Source organism: Somniosus microcephalus, chromosome 17 (genome assembly GCF_052327205.1).
Source record: "Somniosus microcephalus isolate GS21.2 chromosome 17, FLI_Smic_1.0, whole genome shotgun sequence".
Taxonomy (NCBI): Eukaryota; Metazoa; Chordata; class Chondrichthyes; order Squaliformes; family Somniosidae; genus Somniosus; species Somniosus microcephalus.
The window spans coordinates 64,580,699-64,605,373 of NC_141003.1; the positions used below are offsets into that span (position 1 = coordinate 64,580,699).

Genomic DNA, 24,675 nt, shown 5'->3' on the forward strand with positions numbered 1-24,675 from the left:
TGGGCCCCTCTGGTGTGTCCCCATGCTCAAACTCCGCTTTGTCACTGCCCACTTTGTGACATCATCCACAAGCATAGGGTCAGATTCCACCTGTTCGTTGATGACACTCACTTCTACCTCTCTGCCACCACCTTTGTTGCTGTACTTTCTGACCGTCATCAAGTCTTGAATCAGCTCACCTTTCTTACAGCTCATCACTGGCAAACTGAACCCATTTCATTTTGGCTGTCTGTCTCTAATTCCATCAATCTCCTGGCTGCTCACCCAGTGGTGCATAAACCCAGCGTTCAGTTTGACCTTGAGCTGAGCTTTCAACCCCAGGTCCATCAATTCGATTGCATCCTTCCACCACTGGAACGTTGCTTGCCTATAATCATAGCTCAGTCATACCAGCGCTGAAAACCATCCATACCTTCACCACGTCGAGGATCAATTTCTCAAAAATTCTCATCAGCCACAAGCACCACCTATTCCAGAATTCCCTTTCCTGACTGGGCTCTCACACAAAGTCCTTTCTTCTATCTACCCGATCCTTTCCAAGCTCTATAAACATTTGTACCACAACATGTAGATTTCAAGATCATCTACCTCATTTTCCTTCCGTGGCCACGCCTAGCTACGCCCTAGCCTGTCCCATCAAACACTCCCAGAGCAGGTACAGCACAGGATAGATACAGAGTAAAGCTCCCTCTACACTGCCCCATCAAACACCCTCAGGGCAGGTACAGCACGGGTTAGATACAGAGTAAAGCTCCTTCCACACTGTCCCATCAAACACTCCCAGAGCAGGTACAGCATGGGATAGATACAACAACAGCAACAACTAGCATTTATATAGTGCTGTTAATGTAGTAAAACATCTCAAGGCGCCCCACAGGAGCATTATCAGACAAAAAATGACACCAAGCCACATAAGGAGGTATTTTGACAGGAAAGAGGTAGGTTCTAATGAGCATCTTAAAGGAGGAGGGAGAGGTAGAAAGGCAAAGAGGCTAAGGGAGGGAATTCCTGAGCTTAGGGCCAAGGCAGCCGAAGGCACAGCTGGCAATGGTGGAGCGATTAAAATTGGGGATGCGCAAGAGGCCAGAATTGGAGAAGCACAGAGATCGTGGAAGGTTGTTGGGCTGGAGGAGGTCACCGAGATAAAGAAGGTTGAGGTCTTGGAGGGATTTGAAAACAAGGATGAGAACTTTTAAATTTGAGGTGTTGTTGGACTGGGAGCCAATGTAGGTCAGCGAGCATGGGGAGATGAGTGAACGGAGCTTGCCTTGGTATGAGTTAGGACACGGGCAGCAGAGGTTTGGATGGGTTCAAGTTCATGGAGAGTGGAAGATAGGAGGCCGGGATGGAGAACATTGAATAGTCAAGTCTAGAAGTAATAAGGACGCGACTGCTGCCAACGAACCCTAAGCTGCGTAGAGGCGTTCTGCGCATGCAGCTTCTGGCTCGTTAAAATAAAATTTTAAATGCCGGGGAGATAGCGGGCTCGGGGGGAAAATGCCGGAGAGGGAGCGGGCTCTGGGGGAAAAAACACAGAAACATCATGCTTTCGGTTCCAGATTAATGCACAGTACACTTCTGCACAGCTTCCGGTCGTTGCCAGCAGTCATTCCGAAGTAATAAAGACATGGATGAGGGTTTCAGCAGCAGATGAGCTGAGACAGGAGCAGTTAGAGAGTAAAGCTCCTCTACGCTGTCCCATCAAACTCCCAGGTCAGGTACAGCACGGGTTTTTTACAAAATAAATCTCCCTCTATCCTGTCCTGTCAAACACTTCCAGGTCAGGTACAGCACAGGTTAGATTTAGGTTAAACAAAGGCCTCATCTCTCCTCAATCCTGATCGCCCTCCTCACAATTGCCAGGGAGCATCCCCGAGGGTCCCTGACTGCGGCCCCCTGCCGCTGGTTCTCCCTCCCGGCTGCCGGCCAGTCTGTCAATTTGGCCAGCTGCTGGGTGGGAAACGGAACAAAAAATGATAATGAAGCCCTGCCGTTAAGTTTGACAGGACCTCCGCATCCCCGGGCTGACCATGTTGATGAGGGAGGAATCTTCACTAGGACACTGGGAGAACACCCTGCCCTTCTTCACATGGAAGTAATCCAGCTCTAGAGGGAAGAGGAGGAGTGCAAGCAGAGATTACTGTGAGCAGAGGTATGCGACACAGCTGAGAAATATAAGATAGCCATTAACTGATGAAATAAAGAATTTAGGAGGAATTCCTATACACAGTGATTGGTGAGAATGTGGAACTCGCTGTCACATAGAGTGGTTGAAGCAGAGAGCATTGATGCATTTAAGGGGAAGGAATAGAGGAATACAGGGGCAGGCTGGGAGGAGGCTCGTGTGGAGTATAAACACCAGCATAGACCAGTTGGGCCGAATAACTGTAGATTCTGTGTAATTAAGAGGTATTGGAGCATGGTCAGTGTACAGGGAACTTTAACGCAGCAAGTTATCACCTTGAGAGGCAGAGCGAGAAATGTAGTGCCGGCAAAAGCAATCTATTCATTTTGATAACAATCATATGTTCCACTTTGGGGTGGGATGTATCTGCATGGTTTCCTGCATTGGTGTGGAACCAGCTTGGCTGGAATGTATATCTCCTGGATGTCTTACCTTGCAAAACATTTGAGTTCCCGGCTCATAAAATCCTGGATAACTGATATGTGCTCGGAATCACCATTCTACTGCACTCCTATGATATGACCTAGGCTTGCCTAGAATCCCTTCAGTTGGAAGTATTGATCCTGGAATTCCTTCCAACTAGAACGCACGACAATCAGAAATATTCTGAGTTGTGTTCTTGTACAACAATGACTGAGGGTTGACGGAGCTTATAACTTATAAATGAATTATCCTGTGCAGGCTTTTGGTTTCACATCAACACAAAATTGTAGGACGTAACTTGGAGATGAAGACAATCAAATATTAGCATGTAGTGTGAGCCCACCTCAGGTCGGACGTGACTCTGTTGTATAAATACAACAACAACGTATGTTTATATAGCACCTTTGACATACGTCCTAAGGAAGCTAAAGAAGGAGATATTAGGAGAGGTGACTAAAAGCTCGGACAGAGAGGTGGGTTTTAAGGAGGATCTTAAAGGAGGAGAGATATGTGGAGAGGCGGAGGGGTGTGGAGAGCGAATTCCAGACCGTGGGGCTTAGCCGGCTCAAGGCACAGCCATTGGTGGGGCTAAGGGATTGGGTGATGCACAAAAGGCCAGAGTTGAAGAAATGCAGAGTTCTCGGAGGGTTTGACCTGGAGGAGATAACAGAGATAGGGAGTGGGCGAGTCTATGGAGGGATTTGAACACAGGGATGGGTATTTTAAATTGGAGGCGTTAGGGGTTCAGGAGCCAATGTAGGCCAGTCAGTAAGAAGTGATGGGTGAGCGGGACTTGGTGTGGGTTGCAGATGTGAAGTGAAATTTTCCAATATTCATAGGGAGAAAAGGAAAACCTATATTTTATCACATCCCTCAGAAACATCTCAAAGTGCACACACAGTGCATTACTTGCATCGAGTCTACAGCAAAGAAACAGGCTATTCGGGCCAAATGGTTTATGCTCCACACGAGCCTCCTCCCACCCTACTTCATCTATCCTTCTATTCCCTCCTCCTTCATGTGTTTATCTAGCTTCCCCTTGAATGCATCTGTGCTGTTTGCCTCAACTACTCCTTGTGGTAACGCGTTCCACATTCTAACCACTCTGAGTAAAGAAGTTTCTCCTGAATTGCCTAATGGATTTATTAGTGACTTATCTTATATTTATGATCTCTAATTTTGGACTCTACCACAAGTGGAACCATTTTTACTACGTCTACCCTATTAAAGCGTTTCAGAATTTTAAAGACTTCTATCAGGTCACCCCTCAGCCTTCTCTAGAGGAAAGAGCCGCAGCCTGTTCAATCTCTCCTGATAGGTATAACCTTTCAGTTCTGGTATCATGTGAATCTTTTTTTGCACCTTCTCCAATGCCTCTATATCCTTTTGAAATATGGAGACCAGAACTGTGCACAGTACTCTAAGCATGGTCTAAGCAATGTTCTGTATAAGTTTAACATAACTTCTCTGCTTTTCAATTCTACTCCTCTAGAAATGAACCCCAGTGCTTGGTTTGCTTTTTTATGGCCTTATTAACCTGGATCGCTACTTTTAGTGATTTGTGTACCTGTAAACCTAGATGCCTTTGTTCCTCTACTCCATTTCGACTCCTATTTTCCAAGGAGTATGTGGCCTCTTTATTCTTCCTACCAAAATGCACCACCTCATACTTATCTATATTGAAATTAATTTGCCAAATACAGGAAACTTTGTGCTATCTGGCACCGACGGGACCAAGCTGTTGCCGTTCCCTCAAAACTGCCGGACAAACCAGCGTTAATGTTGAAGCCTATCTGGCAACAAACACTGTTGCTTAGCAACAGCTTCTAAACAGTCGGCCGTACCTTGGAAGCGTCTCTGTCGCTTAGCAACTGCTTCAGAGAGACTTTGCAGAGCCTGACTGTTGGAAAAAAAGCCATGAGAAGAAAAAAAAAGTAACATAACGGCTCCTGATTTTTGCCGGTGGCTCGAGCTTGCCGGACATTTAGCCTCCGGATAACACAAAGTTTCCTGTACTCACCTATTCTGTAAGTTTATTAACGTCTTCTTGCATTGGCTCTGAAATTCTACAGGGGTTCTCGCAGTCTCCTGCTGTTCCTCCTGGAGGTTTCTCCAGTTTCCTGCCAGACTTACAGCGGGAGACTCGGAGATGAGCAAGATTGTAGATGGGATAAACCTTTTTCCATCTAGAACAGACTCCCAGAGAAGGGAGTTGATTTGAGGATTTTTGGCACCTTTAAAAGGGGCTGGATCGGTACCTGTTGGGAATGGGATTGAGGGTTAGCGTGATAGTGGAGGTTGGGGGAAGAATTTGGTGTTCCTTAAAGTAGGGTATCAACAGTGGTGGGGGTTGGGGAAAGAGTACTTTTACATGGACTCTGGATGGACCAGGATTGATAGGCCAAATGGCCTATTATCACTCTGAATTTTCTGCTGGTTTTACACACTGCAAATAGTGAATGGGGCCATCTCCTGTCCCTGCAACTGATTGAATTGTGTCAGTGCTACTTGTCAGGCGAACGACTATGAAATCAGCAGTAGATGGTAGACGAGAAACTCTACACTGTTGCCAAAAGGATCTTCCTCTTTTTGAGGAATGCTCTTGTCCAAAATGGTACACAATGCCAAATTATGCACGCGGAAGGTTGCTAACCTGTGCTTGGAATATAGAGCAAATCTGCTACTATCTGGACCACAGCCATGCTGAAGGGGAGCACTGCCAGTGATGACCAGTGTCATTGTTACAAGTGTCAGATCTGCCGTAGATACAGTGGTGCTGGTCACTCCTGTAAGCGGTCCGAGCGTCTTAACATTCAGGAGTGTGGCCGTACTGCCCAACTGTGATAGTGTGAGCTAAGGGCGAAACAATTGGGCCCCCTTGGGTTCGGAACGGGATATTGTGTCTTTTGCAATTTTCCAATCTTTTCAAAGATAGACTGAAACACCCGATGAGACGAGGTCACATTCGAACCATTAACCTTCTTTAGTTCACAAATAGCAAGTGAACATAGAGGAGCAGTCAAAGCAAATTCCACTTACTCAATTTCAACTCCGTTTCACTTCTCTCTTCGAAACAGCCTTGATACTCAACGTTCAATCAGGATAAACTGCAAAAAATACTGCAGAGAATGTATTCTTCTTATTTAAATATGTTTTGCACACCTATAAAGCTTCAATTTGACATCAACAACACGTGATGGGGCAGGATACAGTTTGATTGGCAGCATCATTGAGCACTGAGCTATGAAGATTGACACTTTTGTCCAAATGTTGCTGCTTTAGGCAGACTTCCTGTGCAAGGTTTCAGTGATTGCTCTTCACTAGAACACTGAGTATAGGGTCACATGATACACCCTTGATATACAAAAGCAAAATACTGCGGATGCTGGAAATCTGAAATAAAAACAGAAAATGCTGGAAATATTCAGCAGGTTAGGCAGTATCTGTGGAGAGAGAAACAGGGTTAACGTTTCAGGTCAATGACCTTTCTTCAGAAATGAGATACCTTGGCTGGGAACAGGGTGAAACCTGGCAGGGACGAGTTATTGATGCAAATGAACATAAAGCCTGGAGTGAGCAAAAGCCATTGGGCTTATCAATCCTGCTCGATTCAGTGTCTGGGTGTACTTAATCTATTGTGGACACTTTCACCCCTCTGTTCCACCTATTAATCCTCTACTTTAAGGGGCACTAAATTTGTTTTCCCAGTTCCCATGTTAATATTCTCTCTCACTCTCAATTTCATTATGTTTTGGGGGTTTCTCTTTATTCTTCTTGGATTCAGTGTACCATGCCCCCGCCCCCCACTACCTCCTCAGTAAGCGAGCCCTCCTTGATCCCTATGACCTGGAGTGCACCCTTACTTGCCCAGTATCTGGGTATTTGCAGGAGTCGAATGCAAAACCCTTGTTACTGTATTTCAGCTTGCTGGTTATAGCACATGTCATTGCGTGATTTTCCTTGATTTTGATAGGCAGTAGAGTAAATACTACTATACCTGGCTTTGGCTATAAACTGCCAACCAGATTCATTAACCAATAAATGGATATATAAGATAAAGTAATAACACATTGTAGATTTACAGTAGTTACCAGATTAACTATTCCTCCTCCTAAGCTAGAAAATAACAAAGTCATGTTTGTTGTTGATGGGCCTTCAATAACCACAAAACTAGAAGTTATAGACTTAAACAAGTTGGCTTTTAATCACTAAGATCAGAGCTAACATCTCAACACACCGACTGGTTCACAGGAATGAGTCATACAGATCCTGGGATCTTTATGTAAGAGAAGTCAGGGGCGGAGCCAAGAGCCAAGACCTGGAACCTCCCAGGTTAGTCGGGAAAGAGGAAGTGAAGCTATACACAGTGGGGGAGGGTAATATACATGAGTGCAAAACGAATACAGGATCAAGACAAACAGATTTCATTACATTCACCCCTTCTATAGATTTAGTCCATCGGGGTGATGTTTCTTAAAAGTTGGTATAAGTGAGTCTGTCAGGAGGTTTTGCAGTTCTCAGTGATCGGCGCAAAGCCGGTTGGGGTGCCTCTAGGGGAGTGGATTCTGGTTCCTCCACTGTCCGGGCCTCCGCAGTGTCTTCCACGTTATCTGCAGTGTCCTCCAGGTTAAAGTTGGGTATTGATACCTCTGGGCGTCCTGTCTCTTTGTAGTGTAGGTCTTCATTGGGTAGTCTCCCATCATTCTTTCCGCTCCCCGAGGGAGCGAGGTCTTTTATGGAAACAGTGTCCTCTCGCCCGTCAGAGTATTCGATATAGGCGTACTGAGGGTTTGCATGGAGGAGCTGTACCTTTTCCACAAGGGGGTCCGTTTTATGGCCTCTCACGTGCTTCCGCAATAGTACTGTCTCCGGAGACGTCAGCCATGCGGGTAGAGATATGCCCGAGGTGGATTTCTGGGGGAAAACGAACATCTTTTCGTGAGGGGTAGCGTTAGTGGCAGTACATAACAGAGACCTTATGGAGTGGAGCACGTCTGGGAGGACTTCCTGCCAGCGGGAGGTCGGAAGGCCTTTTGACTTTAAGGCTAACGTGACAGCCTTCCAAACAGTAGCATTCTCCCTTTCCACTTGCCCATTACCCCGGGGGTTGTAGCTAGTGGTTCTGCTAGTGGCTATCCCCTTCAAGAGCAAGAACTGGCGCAGCTCGTCACTCATGAATGACGTCCCCCTATCGCTGTGTATGTAGTTCGGCATGCCAAACATGCAGAATAGATTACAGAGACACTTGATGACCGTGGCACTGGTCATGTCTGGGCAGGGAATGGCGAAGGGGAAAGTGGTGGAGACCATGCATCACAGGTCTCCAACTCTTTTTCCTCTGCTTCGTGCTTGGTAACTAAGTTTACTATGGGTTTAAAGCAAAGGAATATTTAAGTTTCAGTTTGCAATCACTGGGACATCATGACCTTACTTGGATACTACATACAGTTCTGGTCGCTAGGCAACAAAAGTGATGTGTAAGTGCAGGAAAGGATGCAGAGTGATTCCAGATGTGAGGTAGATGGGCTTTTAGGGAAGGGTAAAAATGGCCAGTCTCTGCAGCCTGGAGAGAACAGGGTTGAGTGGAACCTGGTTGAAGAATATAAATTATTAAAATAATAGAGGGTGGATGAACCAGAGTCAGGCATATAAACTAGAGAAAAGCAAACTGATCGGATATCGGAAGGAATATCATTAAACAAAAGGAGGCAGTGTCTGCATATATCGGCTGGGCCATGGATGGCAAAGGGGGTGAGAAAGACATTCCTCAGGGCCGGTCAGGACAGAGTTAGAAGCTAGTCTGTGACAGTGAGGGATCAGATCAGGGGTGCTTCAATGAGCAAATTAGGTAGGGCACTATAGGGATGGTCTTCAATGGGAAAGTTAATGTACCACAGGCATGGGCTTCGATGAGAGAGAGAGAGAGTATTAGAGGAATGGGCTTTGATGAGAGAGTCAGTGTAGCAGAGGAATGGGCTTTGATGGGAAAATCAGTGTGGAAGAAGGATTCCATGGCTATCACCCCTTATAATATTTGGCACAACACCCCAAAATCTCCAACACACCATGAGCAAAGCCACGGGACACCAGCTTTTTTAAATATTTGTTCCTGGGATCTGGGCGTCGCTGGCAAGGCCAGCATTTATTGCCCATCCCAAACTGCCCTTGAGAAGTTGGTGGTGAGCTGCCTTCTTGAACTGCTGTAGTCCCTGTGGTGAAGGTACTCCGATGGTGCTGTTAGGGAGGGAGTTCCAGGATTTTGACCCAGCAGCAATGAAGGAACGGCGATATTAGAAACATAGAAGATAGGAGCAGGAGTAGGCCACTCAGCCCCTCGAACCTGCTCCGCCATTCAATGAGATCATGGCTGATCATCCAAACTCAGTACCCTGTCCCTGCCTTCTCCCCATATCCCTTGATCCCTTTAGCCTTAAGAACTATATCTAACTCCTTCTTGAATATATTTAATGAATTGGCCTCAACTGCCTTCTGTGGTAGAGAACTCCACAGGTTCACCACTCTCTGGGTGAAGAAATTCCTCCTCATCTCTGTCCTAAATGGCTTACCCCTTATCTTTAGACTGTGACCCCTGGTTCTGGACTCCCCCGCCATCGGGAACATCCTTCCTGCATCTAGTCTGTCTAGTCCTGTTAGAATTTTATAAGTTTCAATGAGATCCCCTCTCATTCTTCTAAACTCCAGCGAGTATAAGCCCAATCGACCCAATCTCTCCTCATACGTCATTCCTGCCATCCCAGGTATCAGTCTCGTGACTCTTCGCTGCACTCCCTCCATGGCAAGAACATCTTTCCTCAGATAAGGCGACCAAAACTGCACACAGTACTCAAGATGTGGTCTCACCAAGGCCCTGTACTACTGCAGCAAGACATCCTTGTTCCTGTACTCGAATCCTCTCGCTACGAAGGCCAACATACCATTTGCCTTCTTAACCGCCTGCTGCACCTGCATGCTTACCTTCAGCGACTGGTGCACAAGGACACCCAGGTCTCGTTGCACTTCCCCTTCTCCCAATCTATTGCCGTTCAGATAATAATCTGCCTTCCTGTTTTTGCCACCAAAGTGGATAACCTCGCATTTATCCACATTGGATCTGCCATGCATCTGCCCAATCACCCAACCTGTCCAAATCATACTGGAGTTTCTCGGCATCCTCCTCACAGCACACACGCCCACCCAGCTTTGTGTCGTCTGCAAACTTGGAGATATTACATCTAGTTCTCTTGTCTAGATCATTAATATATATTGTGAATAGCTGGGGTCCTAGCACCGATCCCTTTGGTACCCCACTAGTCACTGCCTGCCACTCGGAAAAAGACTTTTTGTAAATCCATGTTGACTTTGTCCGATCCTGTCACTGTTTTCCAAGTGCTCTGCTATTACATCTTTTATAATGGACTCTTGCATTTTCCCCACTACCGATGTCAGGCTTACCGGTCTATAATTCCCTGTTTTCTCTCTACCACTTTTTTTGAATAGTGGGGTAACATTAGCTACCCTCCAATCCATGGAAACTGTTCCAGAGTCTATAGAATTTTGGAAGATGACCAGCAATGCATCTACCATTTCTAGGGCCACTTCCTTAAGTACCCTAGAATGTAGATTATCAGGCCCTGGGGATTTATCGGCCTTCAATCCCATCAATTTCCCTAACACCATTTCCCTACAAATACTGATTCATTCAGTTCCTCCCTCTCATTAGACCCTATGTTCCCCGACATCTGCAGGAGGTTATTTGTGTCCTCCTTTGTGAAGACAGAACCAAAGTATGTATTTAATTAGTCCGCCATTTCTTTGTTCCCCATTATAAATTCCCCTGATTCTGACTGCAAGGGACCTACGCTTGACTTCACCAATCTTTTTCTCTTCACATTTCCAAGTCAGGATGGTGTGTGACTTGGAGGGAAACTTGGAGGTGATGGTATTCCCATGCGCCTGCTGCCCTTGTGCTTCTAGGCGGTAGAGGTTGCGGGTTTGGGAGATGCTGTTGAAGAAGCCTTGGCGAGTTGCTGCAGTGCATCTTGTAGATGGTACATATTGCAGCCACGGTGCGCCGGTGGTGGAGGGAGTAAATGTTTAATGTGGTGGATGGGGTGCCAATCAAGTGGACTGCTTTGTCCTGGATGGCATCGAGCTTCTTGAATGTTTTTGGAGCTGCATTCATCCAGGCAAGTGGAGAGTATTCCATCACACCCCTGACTTGTGCCTTGTAGATGATGGAAAGGCTTTGGGGAGTCAGGAAGTGTGACACTCACTGCAGAATACCCAGCATCTGACCTGCTCTTGTTGCCACTGTATTTATGAGGCTGGTCCAGTTAAGTCCAGTTTCTGGTCATTGGTGACCCCAGGATGTTGATTGTGGGGGATTTAGCAATGGTAATGCCATTGAATGTCAAGGGGCGGTGGTTAGACTCTCTCTTGTTGGAGATAGAACTTGCCTGGCACTAATGTTACTTGCCACTTATGAGCCCAAGCCTGAATGCCGTCCAGGTCTTGCTGCATGTGGGCATGGACTGCTTCATTATCTGAGGAGTTGCGAATGAAACTGAATACTGTGCAATCATCAACGAACATCCCCATTTCTGGCCTTATGTTGGAGGGAAGGTCATTGATGAAGCAGTTGAAGATGGTTGGGCCTAGGACACTGCCCTGAGGAACTCCTGGAGCGATGTCCTCGGGTGGAGATGATTGGCCTCCAAGAACCACAACCATCTTCCTTTGTGCTAGGTATGACTCCAGCCAGTGGAGCATTTTCCCCCTGATTCCCATTGACTTCAGTTTTATTAGGGCTCCTTGATGCCACCCTTGGTCAAATGCTGCCTTGATGTCAAGGGCAGTCATTCTCACCTCACCTTTGGAATTCAGTTCTTTCGTCCATGTTTGGACCAAGGCTGTAATCAGGTCTGGAGTTGAGTGGCACTGGAGGAACCCAAATTGGGATCAGTGAGCAGGTTATTGTTGATTAAGTGCCGCTTGACAGCACTGTCAATTACATCTTCCATCAGTTTGCTGATGTTGTAAAGGTTTTGACTTGTCCACCACACCTCAGGTGTCAGACTGTCACGTTTGTAAGTGTCACAAGTAACAAAAACAAGAAATTAGCATGAAGGGTGTAGAGGGTGCAGAATTCCTAAAATGCGTCCAGGAGAACTTTTTTAACCAGTATGTAGCAAGCCCAACAAGGGAGGGGGCGGTTCTGGACTTAGTTTTAGGGAGTGAAGCTGGGCAGGTAGAAGGCGTATCAGTGGGGGAGCATTTTGGTACTAGTGACCATAATTCTATTAGATTCAAGGTAGTTATGGAAAACGACAAGGATAGACCAGGAATAAAAATTCTAAATTGGGGAAAAGCAAATTTTGCTAAGCTCAGAGGGGATTTAGCCATAGTGGACTGGAAACAGCTACTTGAAGGTAAATCAGTCTCAGAGCAGTGGGAGGCATTCAAGGAGGAGATCCGGAGGGTTTAGACCAAATATGTGCCCTTAAAGAAAAAAGGTGGGACTAACAAATCTAGAGCCCCCTGGATGTCTAGAGACATACAGGGTAGGATAAAGAAAAAAAGGGTGGCGTATGACAGATACCGAGGGCTAAATACTCCAGAATCTTTAGCGGAGTACAGAAAGTGCAAGGGTGCAATTAAAAAGGAGATTAGGAAAGCAAAGAGAGAGCATGAAAAATTCTTGGCAAGTAAAATCATGGAAAACCCAAAGATATTTTACAAATATATTAAGAGTAAGAGGATAACTAAAGAAAGGGTAGGGCCTATTAGAGATCATGAGGGTTATCTGTGTGTGGAGACGTTAGTAGGGTTCTTAATGAATACTTTGCGTCTGTTTTCACAAAGGAGAGGGGTGAAGCAGACATTGCTATCAGGGGGGAGGAGTGGGAATTATTAGATGAAATAAACATAGTGAGAGAGGAACTATTCAGGGGTTTAGCAGCTTTAAAAGTGGATAAATCCCCAGGCCTGGATGAAATGTATCCCAGGCTGTTAAGCGAAGCAGAAGAGGAAATAGCAGAGGCCCTGACCATCATTTTTTAATCCACTCTGGCTTCAGGTGTGGTGCTGGAGGACTGGAAAACTGCTAATGTGGTACCCTTGTTTAAAAAGGGAGAAAAGGATAGACCGAGTAATTACAGGCTAGTCAGCCTAACCTCGGTGGTGGGAAAATTATTGGAAAGATTTCTGTAGGACAGGATAATTCTTCCTTTAGAAAGACACGGATTAATCAAGGATAGTCAGCACGGATTTGTTAAGGGAAGGTTGTGTCTGACAAACTTGATTGAATTTTTTGAGGAGGTAACAAGGAGAGTAGATGAGGGTAGTGCATTTGATGTAGTGTATATGGACTTTAGCAAGGCTTTTGATAAGGTTCCACATGGCAGACTGGTCACGAAGTTAAAAGCCCATGGGATCCAGGGCAAAATGTCAAGTTGGATTCAAAACTGGCTCGGCGACAGGAAGCAGAGGGTAATGGTTGATGGGTGTTTTTGTGACTGGAATGCTGTTCCCAGTGGGGTTCCGCAGGGCTCAGTACTAGGTCCCTTGCTTTTTGTGGTATATATCAATGATCTAGACTTGAATATAGGGGGTATGATTAAGAAGTTTGCAGATGATACTAAAATCGGCTGTGTGGTTGAAACTGAAGAAGGAAGCTGTAGACTGCAGGAAGATATCAATAAATTGGTCAGGTGAGCAGAACAGTGACAAATGGAATTCAATCCGGAGAAGTGTGAGGTACAGGAAACTTTGTGTTATCCGGAGGCTAAATGTCCGGCAAGCTCGAGCCACCAGCAAAAATCAGGAGCTGTTTCATTAGGTTTTTTTTCTTTTCGTTGCTTTTTTCTCAGCAGTCAAGCTCTGCAAGGTCTCGCTGAAGCTGTTGCTAAGCTACAGAGACGCTTGCAAGGTACGGCCGACTGTTTAGAAGCTGTTGCTAAGCAACAGGGTTTGTTGCCAGATACGGAGCTCAAAATCTCCATATGTTTCAACATTAGCGCTGGTTTGTCTAGCAGTTTTGATGGGACGGCAACAGCTCGGTCCCATCGGTGCCGGATAGCACAAAGTTTCCTGCAATGCATTTGGGGAGGGCTAACAAGGAAAGAGAATACACATTAAATGGTAGGACACTGAGTAATGTAGAGGAACAAAGGGACCTTGGCGTGCATGTCCACAGATCCCTGAAGGTAGCAGGCCAGGTAGATAAGGTGGTTAAGAAGGCATACGGAATGCTTGTCTTTATTAGCTGTGGCACAGAATACAAGAGCAGGGGGGTTATGCTTCAACTGTATAAAACACTAGTTAGGCCTCAGCTAGAGTACTGCGTGCAGTTCTGGTCACCACAATACAGGAAAGATGTGATTGCACAAGAGAGGGTACAGAGGAGATTTACAAGGATGTTGCCGGGAGTAAGAATCTTAGCTATGAGGAAAGACTGGATAGGCTGGGTCTGTTTTCCTTGGAACAGAGGAGGCTGAGGGGGGACCTTATTGAGGTGTATAAAATTATGAGGAGCATAGATAAAGTGGATAGAAATGACCTATTTCCCTGAGCAGAGGGGTCAAAAACCAGGGGGCACAGATTTAAAGTAATTGGTGGAAGGTTTAGAGGAGATTTGAGGGGAAATTTCTTCACCCAGAGGATTGTGGGGATCTGGAGCTCACTGCCTGAAAGGGTGGTAGAGGCAGGAACCCTAACCACATTTAATAAGTACTTGGATGTGCACTTGGGATACTGTAACCTGCAGGGCTACGGACCAAGAGCTGGGAAGTGGGATTAGGCTGGATAGCTCTTTGTTGGCTGTCACGGACACGATGGGCTGAAACTTTCGTGCTGTAACTTTCTATGATTCTAATACCTATTTTCATGAAGTAGACTTGTGGGTTGAAAAAGACAGGCCAGATTACACCAGCTGCTTAGCAATATAATAATGCATTACATCGTATAAAACTCCTGCCCTTGAAAAGCAGGACTTATATTGGACTTTAATGTGCGCTTCACCTCTCGTTGGAGTATTCACTGACAGTCAAAAAATAAAATTCGGGATGTTGGACTACCCAAATAAACCTGATAGAGGTCTTGAGGAGATGATAGTTAAAGTGGATGGGGGCAATGCAGCCAATATCAAAATATTAAATATTCTATCTCCCAGTTCCTTCTATACTTCCTTCATAAATAGATGAATGATAATTGTGGTGTATGTAACCGTTCCACCTTTAAGAGAACTATTTTAAGAGATGCACTACTTTATCTTGGCTGCTGTATACTGTAATACCGGTGGTGACCACACCGGTATATAAGTGCTGTGTAATGATTTATTGGGCAGTTCAGCCTGACCTTCGACTAGTAAAGACCTGTTGAATTTATTCTTGTGGTCTGTGTGCAGTGGTTCTTATTAACAATAACTAGAACACACAGACTTAACAGTGGCGACGATGACGATCTTACCCTGCGGCAGAGATATATCCAAGGCAGTTTAACGGGCGTCGAGAAGAGGCAACCGCCCTCATCATCCTGCTGAGAAAAGACTCGGGTCTGAAGAGCAAGGAAGAATCCTGACACGAAGCCTTCCATCAGCAACAGGCAGTGATCATCCCTTCTATCACGGTGGTGGGTAAGCCGATCAGCGACGAGCAGCAAGTCGGCCACGTTGGCTGTGAAGTAGGGGAGGGAAAAACGGAGGATATAAGGGCGGAGAACTCGACCATGGCCGGGGAAAAGAGCCGGACAGAAGTCGGGGCCAGAGGCGCTGAGACTGGGGCAGCGTAAGGCACGGGAGCCGTGGTGAATGCAAACGCAGCCGGTGTAAAAGACCGGGCTGCAAGCGGGCTGGGAGACGCAACAGCGTCGAGAGAGAGCTCGACCGCGACCGGGGAAAAAGGCCGGGCAGCTACCGAGGCCGCGAGGCGCGGGAGAAAATAAAAATAATTTTTTTTAAAACCGCGGAGAACTCAGCCGCAGCCAGGGGAAAGGACCGGATTGCAAGAGGGGCTGGGAGGCACGATTTGAGAACCGCTGGGGAGGACGAACACAACAATACGGCAATCACCATTACAGCCAGCGGGGGAGAAAGGCAAACGCGGGAAGCCGCCATTTTCGTAGGCGGGGGAAGAAGACAAGCGCGGGAAACCGCCATTTTGAAAAAAAAAGAAAAGAAAAATTTCTTTTTGTTTCTCAAGGAGATTGCGAGGATGCCTAAGCGTGGTAACATCAACGATTTCAATGCCGATGTTGAAGATTGGGCCACGTATGTAGAACGCATAGAGATTTATTGTAAGGCAAATAAAATATCAGATGAAGATAAAGCACTAACCTTACTAAACTCAATGGGTGCGAAGACATACGGGCTATTGAAGCATCTTCTATCACCAGCTAAACCGGCGGATCAGGCTTTCGCTAATATTGTTGCTGTCCTGAGAAATCATTTGAACCCCACACCGCTGATGTTAGCGGAACGATTTAAATTTTACGCGAGAACGCAACTGAAAGAGGAAAGCAACGCGGAGTATTTAATTGAACTGCGTAAGCTAGCGAAATACTGTCAGTTTGGGGAAAGTCTGACAGAGGCACTGAGAGACAAATTCGTGTGTGGATTGTCGAAAGAAGGAACACAAAAGCGGCTGCTTGAAGAGAATGATCTTACACTTGATAAGGCTGTCACTATTGCAGCATCGCACGAAGCCGCAGCGAGAGGCACTGCGGAAATGCAGCTGAAGGCAGCGGTATTCAGCGTAGATCAAATGGCTTTGGGTACAGCGAAATGTTATCGTTGTGGAAAGACAACACACGATCAGAACCAATGCTGGTTTAAAAATCAGGAATGTAGAAAATGTGGCAAGCTTGGTCACATAGCTAAAGTATGCCGGTCAGGAAAGAAGACCAGCAACAAAAAGTCACCGCAGGAAAAGTGCAGAAAGGTACATAAGGTGGCTGAGAAGAGTTCGGATGAACAGAATTCGGATTCAGACTCCAACAGCAAGGAACTGGGTAGTCTGAGAATTCACAATGTGAGCAAGGAAGCTGACCTACAAACTATCTGGGTCACACTTCAGATAGCAGGAGTCCAAGTGAAGATGGAATTGGACACCGGATCGGCGTTGATGGTCATGAATAAGCAAGATTACAAAAGGTTATTCACACATATTCCCCTACGGGATACGGAGATAGTATTGCAGACATACACGGGGCAAAGAGTATACCCCATCGGAAAGATAAAAGTCAAGATGGTACACAAGGGCAAAGAACACCAAGGAATGGACTTATATGTACTACCTGAGGGAGGTCCACCACTTCTGGGACGGGAGTGGATCAGGAAAATAAATATGGACTGGCACTCCCTAAAAGCAATAACGGTAGATTCCGGAAAAAAAGATGTCAAACCTGAACGATTGTCCAGAATATTGGATGAGGCTAAAGAGGTGTTCCAACAGGGACTGGGAACACTGAGAGGAATTACGGCAAAAATCAAGATTGCAGAACATGCAAACCCAAAATTTTTCAAAGCCAGACCGGTACCTTATGCGATACGACCTGCTGTGGAAGCTGAGCTGGAAGGGCTAGAACGTTCAGGAGTACTGTCTAAGGTGGACTGGAGTGAGTGGGCCACGCCCATTGTTCCCGTCATGAAGCGTTCATCGAGTAACAAGCCAGGGGAACCGGGGAAGGTCCGCATCTGTGGAGACTTCAAGATCACGGTTAATCCGGTGCTTCACACGGTGCAATATCCGCTTCCGCGGATTGAGGATATCTTTGCTTCATTGTCTGGCGGGAAACACTTCACCAAGATAGACCTGGCGCAAGCGTACTTACAGATGGAAGTTGAGGAAGAGTCGCGCCAGTATCTCACAATCAACACGCACAGAGGCTTGTATCAATATAATAGACTGGTTTTTGGAGTGGCTTCGGCGCCAGCAATTTGGCAGAGGGCCATGGAGCAGGTATTACAGGGAATTCCAAGCACTCAATGTTACTTGGACGATATCCTGATTACAGGAGATGACGATGAGGAACACCTTGCAAATTTGAAACTGGTGCTCACCAGATTGAAGGAATATGGACTTCGAGTTAATCGCCAGAAATGTGAGTTCTTTCAGAAACGGATCTCGTACTGTGGTCATGTCATTGACCAGGAGGGGCTGCACAAGTCACCTGACAAGATCGAAGCTGTTGTGAAGGCTCCCGCTCCGGAAAATGTATCCCAGTTGAGGTCGTTCCTAGGGTTGATTAACTATTACCATAAGTTTCTGCCAAATCTATCCACGGTGCTGCACCCGCTGAACGCTCTTTTGCAGAAAGAAGTACCATGGAAGTGGAGCGAGGACTGTAAGAAGGCCTTTCGCAAAAGCAAGGCATTGATCACCTCAGAGGAAGTGTTGGCTCACTTCAACCCAACGCTACCTATTCGTTTAGCTTGTGATGCTTCTCCTTATGGTATTGGAGCAGTACTCTCACACAAGTTGCCAAATGGCTTGGAAAGGCCAGTCGCATTTGCATCCAGATCATTGACCTCCGCTGAGCGCAACTATGCTCAGATAGATAGGGAGGCTCTCAGCCTTGTGTGGGGAGTAAAGAAGTTTAATCATTACCTGCAGGGCCAGAAGTTTACACTGCTGACAGACCACCAGCCGTTGGTATCCATTTTTAACCCTAAGAAGGGTGTTTCGGTGATGACAGCACAGAGGCTCCAGAGATGGTCCCTTTTGCTAGGGGCACATCAATATCAGATAGAATTCAAAGGTACAAAGCAGCATGGTAATGCTGATGGGCTGTCGCGCCTGCCACTACCTACTGAGGAGGAGGCACCGACGGTTGACCTGGTGGAGTTATTTCACTCGACCATCATCGAATGTTTACCTGTCACCAATGCAAATATTGAAAGGGAGACTAGGAATGACCCGACACTGTCCCGGGTCTACGAATTGACAGTAAAGGGATGGCCAGCCCATGGTGATCCACTGTTACCGGCATTCTCAGCAAGACGAGAACAGCTGTCCATCTGTCAGGGAACATTGATGTATGGAACAAGGGTGATTATCCCTCCTAAGTTAAGAGAGAGAGTTCTAAAAGAACTACATGAAGGTCATCTGGGGGGAGTCAAGATGAAAAGCCTTGCTAGGGCTTATGTGTGGTGGCCGGGTATCGACCAACAGATAGAGGATCTGACGAAAAGCTGCTCAGGGTGCCAAAAAGTCCAAAATGCACCTCCAATTGCACCGCTGCATCCATGGGAATGGCCTTCAACCCCATGGCAACGTGTACATATTGACTTTGCTGGTCCATTCATGGACTCCATGTTTTTAATTGCGGTGGACGCACATTCTAAATGGCCAGAAGTGATTAAAATGACTACCACTACCTCGGAGAAGACGATCGCGGTGCTAAGAACGATATTTGCAAGAAATGGATTGCCAGAGCAAATATGTTCAGACAACGGACCACAGTTCGTGTCAGAGGAATTCCAGAAATTCCTGAAGAAGAATGGGGTGAAACATTATACCTCTGCCCCATATCATCCAGCTACGAATGGGCTGGCCGAGAGGTTTGTACAGACGTTCAAAAAGGCAATAAAGGCCATGAGCGAAGATCAGATTCCACTGCAACACAAGGTGGACAATTTCCTACTGGCATATCGAAACGCCACCCATGCAACAACAAACCAAAGTCCTGCCATGATGTTCTATAACAGAAGGTTGCGGTCCAGGTTGGACTTGTTAAAACCAAATGTGCGGAGGGAAGTCGAAAACAAACAGTTCCAGCATATCAATAACAAGCCCACTCGGAGTTTTGAAATAGGACAACCGGTGTTAGCCAGGGACTATAAAAACGAGAAATGGCAATCTGGAACAATTCGGGCCAGACAAGGACCCCTGATGTACACGGTAGATGTTGGTGAAAACGTAATGCGACGTCATGCTGACCAACTGGTGGGATCGAGAACAAGGGTCGAGCCCATGGTTACGACAGAGACAACCGTGGAGGAAGTTAGTGAACCTGAAGCATCTACCTCAGAAGTGAATATACCTGATGATGATGTCCTATCCATAGGGGATCAACTAGATGAGCCACCCCAGCAACGAGAACCAGAGACCCCTGAAAGGCGTTATCCGTCTCGGATCAGGAGGCCTCCTCAGAGACTGAATCTGTGAACTGTTTTTACATGAAGTTGTGTATATATGTTATTATGTTATGTTAAATGGGGAATATATACTGTTAAGCTAAAAAGGGAGGATTGTGGTGTATGTAACCGTTCCACCTTTAAGAGAACTATTTTAAGAGATGCACTACTTTATCTTGGCTGCTGTATACTGTAATACCGGTGGTGACCACACCGGTATATAAGTGCTGTGTAATGATTTATTGGGCAGTTCAGCCTGACCTTCGACTAGTAAAGACCTGTTGAATTTATTCTTGTGGTCTGTGTGCAGTGATTCTTATTAACAATAACTAGAACACACAGACTTAACAATAATGTTAAAATAATGCTGAATCTAGGTTATAATGTTCTAAACAAAATTAATACAAATGATCATAGCTTGAGGACTGAGGATGAATTATAGCAGGCTTATCTACAGTCCATTCCTTGGTGAGTGGAAACTCTAGAAGGTGAGTGTTTGTAGTCAGGGCCAAAAATCCAAAACCTGAGAGAAGGTTAAATTAATTTTTTATCTTCCTTCTTCACCAAACATCTCTGCAACAACACCTCGCATTGTGATGGAGTGCTGCTGGGACAGCATGTCAAAATTCAGGAGTTCTGGTTCAGACCGCTGCTCCTGAATTGAATGATGGTCCAGTCTTTTCCAGAAGTTCCTGCTTTAAGTTCTCCTTTTCTCTGCTGTTCTTGTTTTTTTAATAGTTTCTCTCAGAACTTCAGTTGCAGCCAAGTGCTCCGAGCACACCACGAAATAAACTAGCAATGCAAAAAAAATTCAAGCGCGTGGTTTCACTTGTTGCATCCTAAACTTAGAAATTGAATCGCGATCAAATCACACGCTGCACACGCCCAATGAGGTCAAAGGCAGGACTGCGGCAAATTGGTCTGCCGGCCTCATTAAAATAGTATCATGAGGCGGGGGAACTAATTCGGCTGGCTGGGATGCCGACTGAGACCCTCAGGTGAGTCCGGAGGGTGGAGAGGCAATAGGGAGCCTGGCCCCACGATAAGGTAAGTAAAAAAAACTTTAAACTAACCTTTCCCCAATTTGCATAAGCAATAGACCTTACGCCAGTTTCAGGTGTGTGCCTGATGAGCAGCCCAATCCAATATGGCAGGCAGTGCACTTCCGCCGCAGGATGAGCGCGCTCATGCTGCGCACCATATTGGACCCTTAGACTGCCTGTTTTATGCCTGTAAAATGAGCCTAGTGCGATTGAATTCTAAGCCCCAGTGTTGAGGCTGTTTGACTGTGGGGGCATCATAGACAAGCCAATCCTGATCTCACCGAATGCACACTTTGCAATTGGAAATCACTGGCTCATCTTTTCCATTTGAACCAAGCATCAATGAGGCCAACTGCCACTGACATTACTCAAGGGCACTATTTAAAGAAGAGCTGGAGGTGTCCTGGCCAACATTCCTCCCTAGGCCAACACCAACAAATACAGATTAACTGGCCATTCATTTCATTGTTGCTTGTGAGATCTCAATGTATGCAAAATACCTGCAATGAATTTATTGTCTGTGAACGGCGTTGAAAAATTCCGGAGGTGCTGTGCAACATCAACTTGCATTTATATATTAAATTTAAAATGTATATACTTAAATTATTTATATATAAATTTATTTATTTATATTGATATACTTGGTCAAAGAGGTAAATTTTAAGGACCGTCTAAAAGGAGGAGAGAGAGGTGGCAAGGCAGAGAGGTTTAAGCAGGGAATTCCAGAGCTTAGTGTCTACACAGCTGAAGACACAGCCACCACTGGTGGGGCAGACGAAATTGAGCATGCACAAGAAGTCAGAGTTGGAGGAATGCAGAATTTTTGGAGGGTTGAAGGTCTGGAGGATAGGGCGAGTGGGGTGGGGCGAGGCGAGGCAAGGCCATGGAAGAATTGAAACACGAGGATGAAAATGTTAAAATCGAGGTGTTGCTGGACCGGGAGCCAATGTAGGTCATCGAGCACAGGGATGATGGGTGAACGGGACATGGTGCGAGTTAGGATACGGGCAGCAGAGTTTTGGATAAACTCAGATTTATTGAGGGTGAGAGATGGGAGGTCGGCAAGGAGAGCATTGGAATAGTCGAGTCTGCAGGTTCTATCTTTACTACGGTCCCTCAAAGATCAGCCATCTCAGCAGAGACCAGGGATCACACCTGGGATCTTCGCGTGCTCACCTGCTGACCAGGTAAACTTTCAGCATGCGATTTCCCATGATTTAATCGAAGTCTCGACGGATCATCTCTGATTGTAACAATTGAATTGAAACTGTGACAAAATAAATAAGGCTTATCCAACAATTACATTCCGCGAAAGCAGGATAAGACCACAGGCACTAAGCAGCTCAGGAGATTTCCCCCTTGCTCTTACTCATATTGAACTGGAGAGAGCTGTGAATAATCCTACTTGTGGATTATAAACTGCACTTGAAAAGCTGGAGTGCGAGAATGAGGGATTTATGTGTGCAGGATTGTCTATTGACAAAATTGGATTGGCTCAGATAGTGCAGAGAGAATGGAAATTCCTCCACTCCTCATGACACATTGCACACAGCAGATACTCGGTCTGTACAACTTTGTTTTTGACTTTTGAATTTTGTGCTGATCAAAGGGAGGAATATTGGAAATGGAATACTTTCCATCTCAGGCACCCAGTGTCAGTATTAAAAACTCCTGGTACGATAGCAAAATACTGCAGATGCTGCAAATCCGAAATAACAACAGAAAATGCTGGAAAAACTCAGCAGGCCAGGCAACATCCAGCATTTTCTGTTGTTATTAAAAACTCCTGGGGCAGATACGGCACGGGATACATACAAAGTAAAGCTCTTTCTACACGCTCCCATCAAACACTCCCAAGACAGGTACAGCACAGGTTAGATACAGTCCTCAGTCCGAGCCTTCTGTGGGCTGGAAGGTTGGGATGTAAAGGAGGCTAGAAACCGTTGTAACACCACAATCTTGGACTCCTTTAAATCACCCTCTTCAAAACCTGTCTCTTTGACGGTACCTGTGGCCACTTCCCTTAACTCTTCTGCTCCAGGCACATCTTCACCTCTGTGGACTGCCAGATGTTAAGAGTGAGATAGAAATTCAAGATGATGTTTGTTCTTGTTTCTTCTTTGCTCCCTTTCTCCTCCTTTGCGGCTAAATTCATCAGCTTTACTCCTGGGCAGGGATTGGTGCCAAGTTGGGTAGGAACAGCATTGTTTGGAGGCTATTGCAGTACCGCACTCCTGAAGCTAGATTCAGCAACATTAAAATACCTCTGATCACCTGTTTGCTTCCAGTTTTTCTAAGTGATATCAAACATCTGTTATTATCCTTCCTCAGTTTTCGTTCCTCTTTTGTCTCCTTTTCTAGGCAAATCTCAAGAAGTTCATGGAATACATCCAGTACTACCATGCTGAGAAGATCAGTAAAATGTTGGAGAAAGGATTGGACCCTAATTTCCACGATCCAGACACAGGAGGTGAGGCAGTTCCATTATCCCCATGCTGGGCCATATGCCAGCAATTTCTGTGTTTATTTATCGGTTCAAAGAAAATGTAACTACAAACCTAAACAAGGAGATTAAGAGTGAGGGTTTGCATGAGACTGAGCTTTCAGGGATTAAAGATTTATACAGTATTAGACAATGATTTGTCTCTTTCCCCAAACCTTAGATTTTGCTTCTTCTCTCCTTTTTTGTTCCCTTCTCTCTTACCTTTCGCTCCCTTTTCTGCCTCTCTATCCTCTTCCTCTTTCAATATCCTCGTTGTTCTCTTCTCTACATCCTCTGCCTCCTTCTCTCTCCCTCCCCATCCTCCTTCATGTCATCTTCCTCATCCTCTCTCTCTCATCTTCGCTCCATTCTCCTGCTACCTCTATTATTCCTCATCTTCATCCATTTCTCTCTATCCTCATCCTTCTCTTCTTACCTCTCTCTCTAAGGTGTCAGCATGGGCTCAGCAGTAATACTGTCACTTCTGAGTCATGAATGTTGTGAGCTCAAGCCCCACTCCACACACCAGAGCACATAATCTCGGCTGATACTTCAGTGCATTACTGAGGGAGTGCTGTACTGTCAGAGGTGCCATCTTTTGGATGAAGCGACAGACAGACTTCCCTCGCAGATGGACATAAAAGATCCCACGGCACTATTCAAAAAGGAGCAGGGGAGTTCTCCCCGGTATCCAGGCCAATATTTATCCCTCAAACAACATCACCAAAACAGATTATCTGGTCATTTATCTCATTGCTGTTTGTGGGGCCTTGTTCTGTGCAAATTAGTGCTGCTGCGTTTCCTACATTACAACAGTGACTACGCTTTAAAAGTACTCCATTGGTTGTGAATTGCTTTTGAGACATTCTGATGTTGTGAAAGATTCTATATAAATGCCGTGGAGTCTATAGACATGAATTTATTATTTCTCTTAGCTGACCCATCCTGCATATGCTTGGGAGGGAGATAGTTAATATCTCATCATTAATGCCTGTGCCATAAAAGGCTTCTTTTGACATAAAGACACTGAAATATATATAATGTAGAAGCACTAGATGCTCAACTTAAGTTCAGTTTACTTGTGAACTCCATGAAGTTGACCTAGGAAGTGTGTCGCCTATTTATTCATTGAGAAATCTACAAAAACTTGTTTCATCCACAATCTTGCAATTTATCAGATTGTAAGAAATATAGATTTAAAGTAGATATTTTAATCCCTTTCATGATCTCTAGGTGAAGTACTTGGGACATTTTCCAAGTTAAAGGTGCTATATAAATGCAAGTTGCTTTTGTAGATATTTGTACTATCATTCATTTGTTGTGTCTTACTGCTTCTGTGTATCAGTTTGTTTCTAAATAAATCTGGCTACCAGTTTTAGCCTGAATGTAATGTTTTGACAATGTGGTATTT

General features: G+C 45.5%; 1 protein-coding gene across 1 annotated transcript in view; it reads left to right on the forward strand.

Annotated features, from left to right (window-relative positions):
• shank3a (SH3 and multiple ankyrin repeat domains 3a) overlaps nt 1-24,675 on the forward strand; it is a 1,542,118-nt gene that overhangs the window by 311,082 nt on the left and 1,206,361 nt on the right. The window contains exon 5 of the mRNA XM_086010558.1: nt 23,144-23,252. Within this exon, the coding sequence (XP_085866684.1) occupies nt 23,144-23,252 (109 nt within the window). The remainder of the gene's footprint in view (nt 1-23,143; nt 23,253-24,675) is intronic.